Source organism: Haliotis rufescens, unplaced genomic scaffold, assembly GCF_023055435.1.
Source record: "Haliotis rufescens isolate VD_foot unplaced genomic scaffold, xgHalRufe1.0.p SCAF_1, whole genome shotgun sequence".
NCBI classification, from domain to species: Eukaryota; Metazoa; Mollusca; class Gastropoda; order Lepetellida; family Haliotidae; genus Haliotis; species Haliotis rufescens.
This window is the reverse complement of record NW_025963779.1, coordinates 78,136,202-78,152,561: the sequence shown is the minus strand read 5'-3', so window position 1 is coordinate 78,152,561 and position 16,360 is coordinate 78,136,202. Positions and strand designations below refer to the sequence as shown.

Sequence of the window (16,360 nt, the reverse complement as noted above, 5' to 3'; positions counted from 1 at the left end):
AAGTGTCTTGCTAATTTGGCAGAGATCTAGCCGTGTTTCGCTAGCCTGAGGTGGTATGATATTGAGGCTCACTAGATTTTCTTTTGAAAGCTACAGATTTCACCAGATGAAAGGACTATAGGATGTAGCTAAGCCACATTCAGACATTCATATCCAACCTGCCACATGTAATACTCCTTACAACAGGCTCGTAGCGTACTTGCTTCCTAAAAACTAACTTTGTTCCTAAAAATATTCAGTAATTCTTTGTCGGCCAAAGAAATGATTATTTGGAAATACTGACAAAAAATAAAATAAGATGCATTCGTCTTATGTCAAATTCCCCACTGCCTTAAAACATCATAATGGCAAAATAAACTTTGCCTTCTACATTCCTGATTAGTTCCTCAACATCAATGAAGCAAAGAAAAAACTTTTTTTGGAACATTTACATGTTTCCAGTTCACCACATTCCTCATCATGCATGTACCACATCATAATCAGGCTCTGAGACATGGACATAATGGCACACATCAGTCCATTACAGATAACCCCATTCCTGTATTGCCAAATTGAAATCCTCTTGTTCCCAATAACAAATGAGCCTCTTGATATCATATGAGAATCCTGACAATCCTCTGTCAGTCAATAGCCTGAGGCAGCTGCCGGCAGTCAGTGATTAGACTCACAGTGATCAATATGCTTCCTTATCCTGTAGCCATATCACTGAAGTTACACTTCAAGGGTGGTCAGTGTTTACAGTCCAAATTACATGATAATTTGCCTGTCAAGGTTTGCTGAAACTGTTGCCTAGAGAAGTGACGGTCAAGGTAGACTATGAATGTTGCCTGGAGATGAAGGTCAAGATTGGTTATGAGAAGTTGCTTATACTCAGAGATGGTCAGTATTGAGTCCAAAGTAGATTGTCATTTGGTGGTCAAGGTTGGCTGAAAATACCGCTCAGAGACAAAGTTTAAGGTTGGCTTTGAATGCTGCCTGGTGACAGAGGTCAAGGTTGGCTATAAATGTTGCCTTGTGATGAAAAGTTCAAGGTTGGTTGTAATGTCCAGCATTGGAAAGGTCATGGATATGACCCACTGAAGTCAAGGTCAAGGTTAGCCATGAACATTGCTTTGTGAGGCCAAGGTCAAGGTGGGCTATAAAAGTGTTGTCAGTTGGTCAAGGTTGAATGGTTGGTGAAGCAAATGAACAAATTACGGTAATCATTTTCAGGAGAGACAAATTGTTGAGTTTGCATGTTGGCACACTCAAAGTTGGTTTCAGTATAAATGTTCACAAAAAAAGTTAGAATTGATCAGATATTTGAGTCTGGAGGCTGGCAGGTCTGTTTTATCACAGTTTAATAAATAATAGTTTCAGCTTCACCATAATCAAAGAGAGCTCCAAGCGGGATTGGCAAGCTTTGAATACATAGTAAACACATGAGCATGCTCATGAATAAACTGTTTACACGAAGAGGTGTTTGTTTCCAAATGACCTTTCATGTCCTGAAATTGCCTGTCATGACAGATATATACCCATGGCTACAGGCAACATCTCAGCATAGCAACTCATTTCATGCGTGATCTCATACAGCCTCTTACAACAGATACTGCCTGTGAGATATCAACTGAAGTCTCTCAGGACATATTGGTTTCCTGATCACTGATTGGTTGATTATAATAAAAATCAATATAAGGCTTGACATATATAACGATTCCCTCAGTGAATCTGCCACATAACCTCTACTGCCAGAAAAACATTTTTATTTAACTTCAACAAAATAATAGCCAAAAGCCCTAACTCTTGAGTAGACTGAACCCAAGTCTTCAATGTGACACAATGAAATATACTGAAGTGTGTAAATCCTGTGAACACACAATGCCATTTAGAAAGTGGTCAAATGTAACACATGTTATATTTGGGATAACACTTTCCGAGTAAAGAACAGTTTCTTATACTCGAACCCACACTGCAAGAGTGAGGCTCCTAATAGCCAGCACATAAAGTCAGCGATCTAACCCACTCAGCCACTCAGCCACCGAGGCTTCCACAAAAATGAAAGTCCGACAACTGGTAGTTTAGATGATATACTTTGTGTACCCCTCTGGCAGTGTGGGTTCGAATCCCGGACGGGACTCAACCTAAACAAGAGTCATCAGAAAGATGACATATCCCCCCGGCAGCTGTCTGTAAAGTAACCACTAGTAAATGTGCAATTCTGTATGTAATGAGTCAACAGTTGAATGTTCTTTAAGAAGCATACATTGTTTACCCACTGAATGGTTTTTGAATTCTGGCCCGTAAACGAACCCGTTCCCCAATGGAGTCTAGGTCCAACTTCATTCCATAAAAATTGTAAAAAATAAAAATTCGTAAAAAAAATAATATCATAAGGCACCACTTCAGTATGTGCCTGAAAGCTTTGCCAACTTTTGATCAAATACACTGAATGGTTTTCGAATTCTGCCCCGGAAACAAACCCCATCCCCAATTGGGTCTATGTCCAACTTCATTCCATAAAAATTAGAAGAAATTGTTAGAAAAATCCCAAAATATCAAAAGGCACCACTTCAGTATGTGCCTGATAGATTTGCCAAGTTTCAATCAAATACACTGAATGGTTTTCGAATTCTGCCCTGGAAAAGGAAATGATTACAGTTGGACAGACGAACGGACAGAGAGACTGGCTGATCGCTATATCCCCCCGCATTATATGCCGGGGGGGGGGATAAAAAGTATGAGAATCTGTACTTCACTCAGAAAGTGTTATACCACATGTAACATGTGTGAATCCTCTTTTTACAACACCACAGCTTGTCAGCCTCATCATGGAAGAAAGCCCAAAGTAACACAGATCAGGGTTGTTGACCACTCTGGTGAAACGTATGAGCTCTTGCTCACTAGGCTGACAGTGACAGCCGAAAACCATAATTAGGGCAAATTAGGGACAGGCAGCTGGAGGATCAGGAAAACACACTGAATGTGAAATAATTAGAGAAAAACCAATAATCTATGAGACATACATAAATATGCATCTCCTGAGCCTTTGGTGAGGGACTTGCAACGTCCCCACACTCGAGACAGATAACCGCTAGTTCTGAGATTTGTGTAGGTTATTTGTATAGCATGACCATTTACAATTTCAAAAAGAAATTTAAAAAACATGGCATGTCAAAAACGGGGAAAAAAACCTTCACCGATTTCATTCTATTATTCCAGCATCAGAAATTGGCACTAGTCCTAAAGTCCTTGCCAAACTGCCCAAAAGTTAAGGCATCATAAGGACTAGTAGAAATTTGCCCTTTTTGAGGGTTTAGTTATGTGTTTTCATCTTAAGGACTAGTGGATAAAACTCTTAGTTTCTAACACTGTAGTCTGATGACTTAACGTTTACTTGATGACGTCATGAACAATGGATGACACCATATATTGTTCCTAACAACACAGCTGTGAGACACGATATATTACTTCAGCACTGAGAATGGCTTAAATGCATATGTGCAAAAATTAGAAAGTTTGTTTCTTGTTGTTACACTGAATCTTAAAACCTTATCCATTAAGTGACCGTTACTTACGACAAGTATTGGCTGCTGGGGACAAATTTTAACCAGGGATACACACAGGCTTAATCTTTTTAGCTTTATGGCTATCAACCCAGAATACCAGGCAAACCCTCTAGAATGTAGCAGCTGAGAAGAACAGGATCAATCTGAAGACATGAACTGGAAACATCTTGGATAACTCACCAAGGCCCCGATCTCATTACTGCCGACATCCAGTATTTTCAGTTTTGTCAGGTATGACAGTGACCTTGGCAACTCCTTCAGTTGGTTTTCTCGCAGCTCCAGAGATTGAAGGTTGGTGAGACTGAAACAAGATTTGTTTTGTTGGTTTCTTGTTGAGCACATTCAGCAACATAACAGCTATATGACAGCAGCCTAGTCTGGACCAAACAATCCAGTGATTGATATTATGAACAACTTACCAAGTCATTGAGTTACGGTGACATGCAATCCACATTTCAAAGACTGACCATCCAATCCATTGTGTCTTGAGATAAGTATAGATTGCTTGGGACCTATTCTAACTCTAAATCCCCACAGGATAACCATACATCTGAGAAGGTTGGGGAACTTGAAAAAATGTTTATTTACAATAAAGAAAGGAAAACAAATCCAGCCAGTATTTAAGACCACTGAGTTTAGAGCTGGACAGTTTTCCATCCTTTATTGCCCTTATAAGTAAAGGAATCATTCTATTTCCACAGGTTTGTTTGTTGTTTAATGCCGCACTTAGCAATGGTCCAGCTATATGATGGTGTCTGTAAAGAATCATTCTAGATAATCCATTGATTGACATCATGAGCATCGACCTATGCAATTAGGATATGATGACAAGCATGAATCAAGTAAGCGAGCCTGACCACCCGATCCTGTTCATCGCTTCTTGCGACAAGCATTGGTTACTGAAGATCAATTCCAACCCAGACCTTCATGGGAAGCCCAATTCAGTTGCCTCTTACGACCAGCAATGGGGAATTCCACAGGTAAAACTGGTGTAGACACTACACACTATCTGTAACTTCATTCATAATACTTTCAGTCAGTTTGCCAAGATGAAGGGAATTTCATGAGTAAATTGAATGAAAGGGGGATATGAATTTACCATTTATGCATGATTCATAACACACGCAACCATAGCTAATAGCAAGTCCCAGTATTGATGCCAGTGCCTGTACGTTAATGCTACATCATATGTCTTCTTGTGTCAATACTAGGGCTGTTGTAAAGTTAATTTGAATCATACAAGCAAAACAAAGAAATATCCTGCGAATACAAGATAACATCTTTGAATATCAGTATATCAAAAGAAAAAGAAATGTGATGAAGTCACAATAAAATGTTTGTTTTGCCGATGCAAATTCAAGACATGAAACCCAAATGTTTATGGCTTCTCTTCATCTGATTGATTCCAAGCACTTCACACTACAATGTCTGAAGATGATCCTACAAGGGGCTGATTTCATCTGGAAACATACTTGCAAAGTTTAATCAATGGCTAGATGTCAACTCCTTGAATATTTTATGTCAGAAATCAAGAACGCTGCCCAGTTGGACATTTGTTACAACTCCCAGATGTCGTGTATTCAAGACTGGAATAAATATTTGATGCAAATGCTTCAACACTTATCATGCTTATTGCTTATTTATTACAAAGCAATATAACTTGTTGTTTGCTGCTCTGACGTTCTTATGACATATAAACATTTACGATCAGTTGATTTGTTTGCTGTTTACTGCCACACTCAGCAATATTCCACCAATACGACAGCTGCCTGTAAATAATCAAGTCTGGACCAGATAATCCAGTCATTGACATCATGAGCATAGATATATGCAAATGAGTTTTGATGACATGCATAAACCAAGTCAGGGAGCCTGATGACATGATCCATTAGTCGCCTCTTACAACAGGCAGGGGAAGCTGATGACCAATTCTAACCTGGATCTTCACAGGGGACCTACCAGTTGAAACCTCTGCTTCAACAACTACATGTCATTCATTGACATCAACAGACCACTGTTTAATGCACAATGAAATGTCACACAATACTACATGTATTAATAACAACTTTTACAATGTTTTAACTGTAATTACTTCACACAATTTTTAACTGACATGAACATACATTTATTTGATATTTATTGCCGACATTAACTATTCATTCATTCCAAACATACCTTGCGATGTCATACGGCAACCTCTCCAGCGATACATCATTAAGGCCGAGGTGTGTAAGGTTCCGGAGCTGCGTCAGACCGTCAGGCAGTCTACAAAATCAATAGCACACTTTATCTATCAGTTCATTACTGTAACAACTGAACTGCCAACTAACGCTGTGAGAATCTGATGTCTGTCTGTCAGATCCCAGATAGTTACATGGACTCACGGATATACTTGGCAGCAAAAAGACTATTGAGGTTCTTGTTATTGAGGGATTAACTTGTGAAAATTATCCTGTAGGCTTCAAGTTGACTCTTACAGCGACATCTTGAGAGGAACCCAAGTCCACTTGCCACGGCAGAACTGCACACTTGGGTTCCTTCCTTGTTGGGAAATTCAATATATATTTTTTTGATGAATCAGTCCAGAAAAATTTTAAGTTGGCAAATCATAGTTTCTTCTTTTGTTACAAGTTCATTAAACGAACGTAAAAGTGAATGTTTTTCACTCCCTATCAAGTTATGTGGCATTATCGTACATTTCTGTCTAATTAACACCAGAATGTATCACTTTTTCCCCACTGCGTTTACCAAAAACTTGAAATAAAAAAACTATCATCTTACGAGAAACATATTTTTTCACTCGTACTATTCGAGTCGAGTCGAGTTGAGGTGAAATGGGGTTCAATGTCGCTGCATTCAAGATGATTGCACTTTTGGAAAAACCCTTCCCATCACAGAGTCATGGGGGTGTATTATTTCTCTCCTCGCGATAAGCAAACAACGGAGAACCTTCCATTATAGGAATATGACAACATGCATAAATTTCACTTATGGTGCCTACATTACTGCCAAGGGATACAATGTCATACTCCTGAGACACTAGTCTATTCAACACGTAACACATCTATTTTAGTTCTTCTATCAGGTTTTTGTTTGATTTGAATGTATTTGTAAGTGAGTCCAAAAACAAGGATTTTCCATTATAGTATAATAAATTCACGTCAAGTATAATGGGTGTCATCATGGTCATACTAACATAACCACAGTCAAACAGGACATATTTCTTTGATGTCTATCTAATGTGAATGAAAAGGCAGGTGTTGAATTAATGAGTGGGTTGGGTTTATTGCCGCTTTGAACAGTACTTCAGTCATGTCCTGGAGTGTCTGCCTGTTGCACGAGGAAAGCCCGAAGTGGTCTTAGACATTTACCACTTTGGCGAAACTCATGAGTATGGGTATTCTGTAACCAGGGTTAGAAACTAACAGTTTTTGTCCACTAGTCCTTATAATGATAACATATAGCAAAAACTTTAAATGGGCCAATTTCTACTAGTCCTTAGGATACTTTTACTGTTGGGCAGTTTGGTAAGGACTATAGGACCAGTGCCAATTTCTAACGCTGCCACTGCAACGAATACACTATGAGGCGAATGCAATTCGTATCACGAATATAGGCTAACAAATACGAACATAGGGTAACAAATACGAATATTAATTCACGAATACAATAACACGTCAGCAGTTGATGTATTGTTTGTTATGTTCAGTGAAGCAATAACAACAAAATATTTGACATCGTTTGTTATAGTAATATAGTATAAATTCTATACTGCACTTATCCAGGTGCTAGTATCTGCTCAAATGTGACAATGACCAGTGACCACAATAGTGTCAAATTAAATAGTATAAGAGTGTTGTCTTTTGAAGAAATCTATGCATATAATATGTTCTTATGGATATTTTCATGTATATGCACATGATTGCATGTTCATAAATATTCGATTCTAGTGGCCACGAAAAAAGGAATTCAATTCATGAATGGATACAGTTCGATTCACCGAATACACGAGTGAATCGTAACAGCCCTAGTATTCTGACATACAATTACAGGATTCTGGCATGCATACCTCTGCACAGTAGACTGCAGCACCTTGGACAATGTAGACAACTGGACCACCCGTGCCCCAGTACAAATGAACAAACACAGAACCTCAGACTGTCTGGGATGAAGGTGAGAAAATCTTATTTTGGCAATGTTGACCTGCAAAAATGGCCCAAGAGCTTGACGCTCATTGTTTAACGTCGTACTCGGCAATATTCCAGCCATATGATGCTGGTCTGTATAATCAAGTCTGGCCCAGACAATCCATAGATTGACATCATGAGCCATGACCTACGCAATTGTGATACAATGACATGCATCAACCGAGTCAGCGAGTAAGACCACCCAATCCCATTAGTCACCTCTTACGGCAAACATAGTCGCCTTTTACGCCAAGCATGACTTGACACTTCATTACTATTTGTGGTCTAGTCAATGATTGACAGATATTGGGAATACCATTAATTCATATCAGCCAAATATCACATCAGTGCAAAGGCACTGTTGCTGACAAGATAGATTCAAAGTGAGCTGAATGTCATAGCATGTGTGACATCTTTAGCCACCATGAAGGCTGTTAATTGGCTGCATAACAGAGGACTCAGAGGACAATATGACATAAAGTCACCAGTGAGTGAGTGAGTATGGTTTTACGCCGCTTTTAGCCATATTTCAGCAATATCACGTCGGGGGACACCACAAATGGGCTTCACACATTGTACCCATGTCGGGAATCGAACCCGGGTCTTCGGCGTGACGAGCGAACGCTTTAACCACTAGGCTACCCGATCGCCCCTAAAGTCACCAGTGTTAAAACATGTGGTGTCACCCTGGGCAAGCGACTTAGTTCAAGTGTGCCTCTGTTCACCCAGCAGTGAATGGGTACCCGATATGTAAATCCCTCTAGCACCCGTAGGCAGCTTTGGTTGTATACACCCCAGAGAGCTGAGAATGATAACTGGAATGCAAATGGATCACTGGTCAGGGAACAAATAAAACTGCATTTGAGCAGATACTATTACCTGGACACCTGCAGTATATAAATGTATAAAATAATTAATATAATAAGAAACTGTCCAGAGTCAAGAGCAGATGGTGGTTCCTAAAAGAAACAAATAATAATTGTTTGAACTTGATCACTGTAATATTCTTAAACATTTGATGTTCTAAATCTATTCAACTGTAGAACAAAAACACAACTTCAAGCTGAAACAAATGCCATGGACAAATCTGAACCCTATTGTAGTTTCACATATCCTACAAAATTTCAGCTCTCTGAACTTCTGAGACTCTTTTCAATCTTCCACAACTGAAGGATAATTTGTTTACTTTTTTTAAATAAGTAAAGTTTTCGATTACATACCATGAACAAAGAACATTCAAGTCAAATAATGGTCCTACACATCTTCCAACAGTAACAGCTCGTTGGGTCTTGTGGTTTCAGAGAAAAAGACTCCTTAGGCTATTCATTTCCAAAAAGTTCTCTTTTTCCACTTCCCTGGCATGAACAGGCAACAAATCTGTATCTCACTGTGTTGCAATGCATCAAATCAATGTTTCAGATTTCTCACCATTCCATTCATTATTATTAGCAATATAATTCTCTTAAACTTAAAATACACACACTGAACTATTGTCAAATGTGAACCTATCACTGTGCTTGACCTCCCCTTAAGGTTTCAAACTCATCCCTACCTTAGTTAAGCTGAAAGCTAACAGAATGACAACAGACAGACGGATAGACACACATACTACAGAATGACATATCCTCATTAGAGACTGGCAAGCTAAAAATGAAATATTTGTTTCTCGTACCCCAATAGACCCTTCACACCGGTTATCAGTGAAGGAAGTCCCAACTTAGCTGTCAGTCAATCAATAGTCTCCCTAATTTAGCCTGCAGGTTACCAGGTGACACCCCATGAGCAGGGCCTTTTCCTAATTTAAAGCTTTCCTGTGAGGAGGATGGCAAATTCTGGTCAAGCAAACCCTAGGTTAGTGATGTTGCAATGATCAATCAGTATCTGTCAGTGTTCAAAACTAAGCATGAAAGTTTAGGGGTACTGGATAACTAATAATATCTTATACTGGTATTGAAATATTGCTGGCTTAAATTTTCTTGTTGTAGGCTATAATCTTGAATGGTTTGAATTGCATTCACCGTAAAAATAAATAACAGAACTAAATACTATTGTAACACATGTATCAATTCCTTACATCAAATGGAAAAATGTATTTGCCCTGACATTTCAGTTACCACAGCAGCAAACTTGCAGCAAATAATAAGACAAATTTGGTGTAGTTTATGTATGTTTGAACCCCATGCTGTGGATACTTGAAAATTCTGAACACCTGTGATGTTAGCCATTGACACCTACTATTTAAGCCAATCCTGGAGAAAGAATTTTAGGTTGAATGAAAAAGAAATCTCAGTAAAAAAATTTAAAAGTAGCTATTGAAATCAAACTTTGTACTGCACCACTCCTATTGTTATAGAAAGTGTTCACCAAGTTTAAAAAAAAATCTATACAGAAGTTTTCAAGTTATAGGTTGCACAAAAATGTCATCGGAAGGATGGACGAACATAATACTTTTATAACTATATTCACTACTCTTTTAGGAAAAGTACCATCCAGTGTCACCTGGAGTAGACAGCTTGTACACACCAAGTGAGTGAGAGAGTGAGTGAGTTGTGTTTAATGCCGCTGTTAACAGTATTCCAGTAATATCACAGTGTGTCAGCTAAATATGGGAGGAGAGCCCAAAGTGATGCAGGTCTTAGATGTTTACCATTTCTGTGAAACCCACGATCATGGGTATGGTGCTGACAAACCTAGAAACATAATCAGGGTGAACCGGGATTCGAACCCACAATCATAGGATTCTGGCATGCCCAAGGGATGCAACACTGCACAGCGAATTGCAGCGCCTTAGACGACTGGGCCACCCGTGCCCCCTGTACACACCAAGATTTTCCCTGGATGACTTTAGATATGAACATTCTTTTGAAAACATTAAAACCACAAACCAGTCTGCGACTTAGCCGCTACCAGTCCAAAGCCTGAGTCATAAAATTCTGTCAAGTCAAGCAAGTACACATAATAACACTAAATTCTCTTGAAAACAATACGAAGAGAAAAATTCTGCCTAGCAGTCTCAAGGTCTTTGGTACAGGCTGCAAAACAGAAACAGCAGTAAAATCCCAACTAACAGATTTGACATCAACCCTGTCTCAGCCTAAACCGAACAAATCCCTGGGATAATGGTGACATATTGCTGGTACTTGGTTGAATCAGTAAGATCTGTCCTGGGAGTTGGTTGGGGTGGGTGGTGAGTGACATGGCCACATGTTTTTAAGGCTTGTGGCTTCCACTACTACTTCCTGTCCTGGCTTCAACATTACACATTCATCATACAACTCCCGCGCATCTATCACATCACCATGGCAACCATTATAAAGACATGGCAAAGCGGCATCTCCAGCAAGAAATCAGTCGTGGCAATCACCATTGATTTCTTAGATCAAAAGTCAAAAAGCATTCGCTCTGACATTTCAGTTACTGCTGTAAAACGTCAATCTTGCTGCAAATAACAAGACATGTGAAGACTTGCCATGTTAAGTTACTGTAGTCCATGTATGTATGACACCCACGCTGGGGATACTTGACGATTCTGAACATCTATCATGTTTGCCTTTGATTCCTAATACAGTTCAAGGACTGTGTTATTCATTGAGAAACTGATACCTTAAATGATTATCTGTCCTTCCAAATCAATAACTGTTTGAACAACCATTTCTACAACAGATCGAGGAATTTAATTCATCCGAAATGGGAACTGTCATTTTCAAAGTAATTGGTAGACAAACCAGAAAAGACTTCAATCTATCTGAAATACCATGTCATCAAATCTGTACTGAAGTACGCAAATTAATCATGTAATTACACTATCTGGTTATAAAATGTATAAAAAGTATTCATTGTATATGTTTGTAATCTATTTTATGAATTTTATTCATAACTTCATTCAATATTGTTTACATTCAAATTTCAAATTTGTATTGACCAAATTTAAATGGTTATCACCTGTTTGTTTACCTGAATTCACTGAAGGGATACAACGTAGTTTTTTTCTGCAGAAGACAAATGTAGGGATTTTGTTTGCGCTGGAGATGTGCTTCATTCCAATTTGCCTCATAGAAGTTTTTAATATAGAATTTACAATATCCAATATCCATCATTGACAAACTTGACAAACATTATTTGACAAACTTGAGTAGAATTTCTTACCTTGATATAGGATTGCTGCTAAAATCGAGTACTTGGAGATTTTTACAGAATTTGATGCTCTCCGGTATATCGAATATTTCTGAAAAGAAGAAGCAGAAGCATTAGAATCCAATAAGAATATACCATATGACAAATCTGTACCCATGGAGGGCACCTGCAAGGGACCTTCCTTTAAGTGTAACATCTTGATCAAAGTGAATTAGAGATGAAAACAATGCATGGCAATGGTTACATCAGTTTCAGCATGATAGTTATAATGAAAGCCGTTGGCCATGTTGGCAGGGAACACAGGTCTATCTTTTAAGTAAATTAGCCTCATCATTACTTTGGCTACATTTTCAGTACATTTTAGTCCTTGCATTAAGAAGCTTAGCTTTATAAATCTAAAGACATTTGGAAGAGTGGTTGAAGTTGCAGACTGAAATATTAAGCCCAAACTCACTTGCCTTGGGCAATCTGCACTGTGCTGATCAATCAGGCTCACATCAACCTAATCAAGTCTCCCACTTTCTGCTTCTCATTCACTTTCACAAATATGACATTCATAACATGTACATTTAGGAACTGTAAAATGTTTCACCTTCTTAACGAACCTATTTTGATATTTATGAAAAGAGGCACGTCCATTCACAATATTCTAAAGCTCTGGAATATGTCAAGTGTGCTGTAGCCTACAAATGAATAAGAAAGTGGCCCCATCTGATTCCCCTGTCAATTGTATATGTGTATCCTGCTATCTCTACTTCAGTACATACACTGAATTCATCATGCAAATATAGATTTATATTCGTAAGGGAACAGATTCCACTGCCAGAAAAGACAAATTGCAGCTGAACCAGCACTACCAGCAATCACTCGCAGCCCTACGTCCACCAACTGCTGCCCAGAAATCTAATAACCCTGGTCGACTTGACAGAATGGCTAAATAATCCACCGTAATTTCATTCCCATTAAATGGCATAAAGATATTGGAAGAGGGAAGTGGATTATGGTCAGATTGCGCCAGCAAGTGCCATGCTCTTGGTGCTCACGCATCACACACTTCATGACAAGACATCGCCTACCAAGGACAGATAAATACTACTGGTACAGTAGACAAGTTATCAACTATAAAGGTGGAAACTCTTCTATTTTACCAGTTTATGTCATTTGAAGTTTGAGCAAATGTGGTTGGCAGTTAATAAGCATTAGTATTGTAATATAAACTTCAAACAACTCTTGTTCCTGTCATTCAAGGATGCGTCGAACTTGAAACAGATTAACTTACGTGGGTTTCTAGAAGAAAACCCTCCTTTTGTCAGTAGTTCCATCATAGCAAATTCTGCCCAACAACTTTGTATGTCATGTTTGTTGTTTAATGTTGCACTCAGCAATATTCCAGCTATATGACAGCAGCCTGTTAATAATTGAGTAAACTGATTGTGTGTGCGTCTACTTACATGTGTCTGTGCACATACTAGTCCTGATAGATGTTAACTTACTGGCATTTGTCTAGGCAACCAAAGTATTTGTCAAGCAATGATCTTCATCCAAACTTTAAATTTGAATTCTATTACCTAACATGATATCACTGCAATACCTGACATTTATGCTGTTAGGTTAACAACATGACTCTGCTTGATAGGCTGCTAAAAATTCTTAAGGTGAAATATCGAACTTCATTTTATTTCACGATATCATTTACACTAATTCCTTATATGTACACAATATATGCAATCTTACTGATCCAACAGATAAATATTCCAAATGTAAAAGAAAATATATCATACATCCAGACTAGAAAAATAATTTGAGCTATCTTTAATTTAAACGTAAATAATCTTTTTTTTATCTCAAGAATACTCTAGATTGCCATCAGCAACTTTCAACTGAGCATAATCATAATGATAACGTCATCATTTCCAGAATCTACTTCATACAGCTCAAGTGGTATATGAAGAATGACACATTATATTTTCATACTTGAATTGACCATACAGAACTTTGACACCACTTTGATGAACAGATGACTTTCTAACAGAATCCTTGCAACATTTAAATTTCAATGCCAATGATCTTCTTCCAGGTATATAAGAATAATGGATAGATAAGGCGGACCATAATTTATGTGTAACAAATGTTATACTTGGGATAACACTTTCTTCATAAAGTACAGATTCTCTTACTCTTTGGGGTGCAGTCCCATCGGGGATTCGAACCCACACTGTCAGAGTGAGGCACCTAATGGCCAGCACACAAAGTCAGCGATTTAACCCACTCAGGAACTGAGGCTTCCACTAAAATGGATGTCAACTGTTAGTCTAGATCACGTACTTTGTGTACTCCTCTGACAAGGGTAAATAGGCATGGCTCCTGTGATCTACACTACCAGTTGTCAGACATCCATTTTAGTGAAAGCCTCGGTGGCTGAGTGGGTTGGATCGCTGACTTTGTGTGCTGGCCACGAGGTGCCTCACTTTGGCAGTGTGGGTTCAAATCCCGGAAGGGACTGAATCAAAAAAGCACGAGAATCTGTACTTTACTAACAAAAGTGTTATCCAAAATATAACATTTGTGTCATTTGACCGCTTTCTAAATGGCATTGTGTGTTCAAAATTTAATTTCTTCAAGTTTTCTTTGTCAGTAAAAGTCGCTGTTTGAGGCAAGATATATAGCATACGTGGCAAAATGGGGCGGGGCGGGGCTTTGAATCAAAGATCATAGGATCCTGGCATGACCAAGGGACATAACAATCAACATCACTTCCCAGTGTCTCAGACAACTGGGCAACCATACCCTTCCAGTGACAAGTGAAATGAAGAAGGCAACTTGTCCTCGCAGCTTGTTCAATCTTCCACAGACACCTTTACCAACTCAATCAGAAGACTAGGCTGATTTTCTTCATTTACAGCTTCAAAACTTCCTTGTTTAGTTATTCCGTTTCTACATCCAGTCCTTGCTACATCCAAAATAATAGCATGCACACAGCATCAACGGACTTAATATTCAAGTAATTTACATTACAGATACAACTGGCTCCATGTTTATCACTTTGAATCAATTGGAAATTGTAATGTAGTTTTGTTTCAGATTATTTTCTTGAAGGACTAAATTGACAGACAAGTTCCATGGTGAAAACAGAGAAATAGGTAAACACAGTAATCATGGTAATAGCAGCAACTCTTCATAGAAGACAGACTATTAACATGATTATTAACCTGTTGCTTCCAGTGGATATAAGAAAGTGAGTGAGTGAGTTGGGTTTAACGTCGCTTTTAACAGTATTATAGTTATATCACAGTGCGTCAGCTTACTGTGGGAGGAAAGCCCGAAGTGATGCAGGTCTCAGATGTTTACCACTTCGGTGAAACCCATGAGCACAGGTATGGTGCTGACAAACCTAGAAACATAATCGGGGCGAACCGGGATTCGAACCCACAATCATAGGTTTCTGGTGTGCCAAAGGGACGCAACTCTGTATAAGAAAGTGAGTGAGTTGGGTTTAACGCCGCTTTTAACAGTATTACAGTTATATCACGGCGTGTCAGCTTATGTGGGAGTAAAGCCTGGAGTGGTGCAGCTCAGACATTTACCACTTTGGTGAAGCCCACGAGCACAAGCATATGCACAAAGTTTCTGGCATGCCCAAGGGGATATCTAAATGAAGATAGGAACGGTTTACCAATCTGTGATATACATAAACACATACAGTTCTTCAGACTGCCATGGGCTCAGTTCATTGACCCTTGAAAAGTACAAAAAACAAATGGTCAATTTTCACTGCTGAGAAATATGGGTCCCATGCTCATATTCTTTATAAAACGTTGGTCCATGAGTGAGTGAGTGAGTGAGTGAGTGAGTGAGTGAGTGAGTGAGTGAGCGAGTGAGATATTTTAAACCGTATACAACCATGCTTAACTTGTCACCTTTAGAAGAAAAATGCATGCAAGAGGCTAAGATATTCTTGTCATGTCTGCCTTGAATGAACATTTTACAAGATTCCTGTCCTTCTACCAGTCAAACAGTCTGGTGTTTATCACTCAAGTGTTATCATAGTGCATAGCCTGCATAATTAACACAGCAATTAACTTCAGTTTCTTATAATGACACATACTGAGTTATGTTTAAGCTGTTGGTTTCATTACTAAAAAGATCCACTGGCATTCAAGCAATGTGAACTTTATGATGAGCTCAGGCTAGGTCAGCGTAGGGAGCAGCAATTTATCTACAGGTCAGCGACATCAGGGAGAACTCCTTTCACCAAATCATAATGATAGTGCTCGAAACTGATAAACAACTTATCAGTGTTTACTTCAACATGTTAAATGTGAGGTACTTTTTTAAGCACCAAGTTACTTACACTTTCATATCTCATCTCCCGGGGTAATATGTCTGGGAAAGATTTTAAAACATGATGCTCTCCACATCATCTGACCCGATTTGAAGGTCCCTTGCAATCCCAAGTTATTGTCACTCCTACATGATGAAGCAGGACGTTTC

General features: G+C 38.7%; 1 protein-coding gene across 23 annotated transcripts in view; it reads right to left on the bottom strand.

Annotated features, from left to right (window-relative positions):
• Positions 1-16,360, bottom strand: part of LOC124147884 (protein scribble homolog) — a 122,524-nt gene that overhangs the window by 81,833 nt on the left and 24,331 nt on the right. For all 23 annotated transcript variants that reach the window (XR_006862892.2, XR_006862893.2, XR_006862894.2 and 20 more), the window contains exons 3-5: positions 11,882-11,960; positions 5,724-5,813; positions 3,729-3,849 (exon numbers count right to left, since the gene is read on the bottom strand). Coding sequence is in view for 20 of the 23 variants with exons in the window: in XM_046518705.2 (XP_046374661.2) it covers positions 3,729-3,849; positions 5,724-5,813; positions 11,882-11,960 (290 nt within the window). In the remaining 3 variants the exon portion in view is untranslated. The remainder of the gene's footprint in view (positions 1-3,728; positions 3,850-5,723; positions 5,814-11,881; positions 11,961-16,360) is intronic.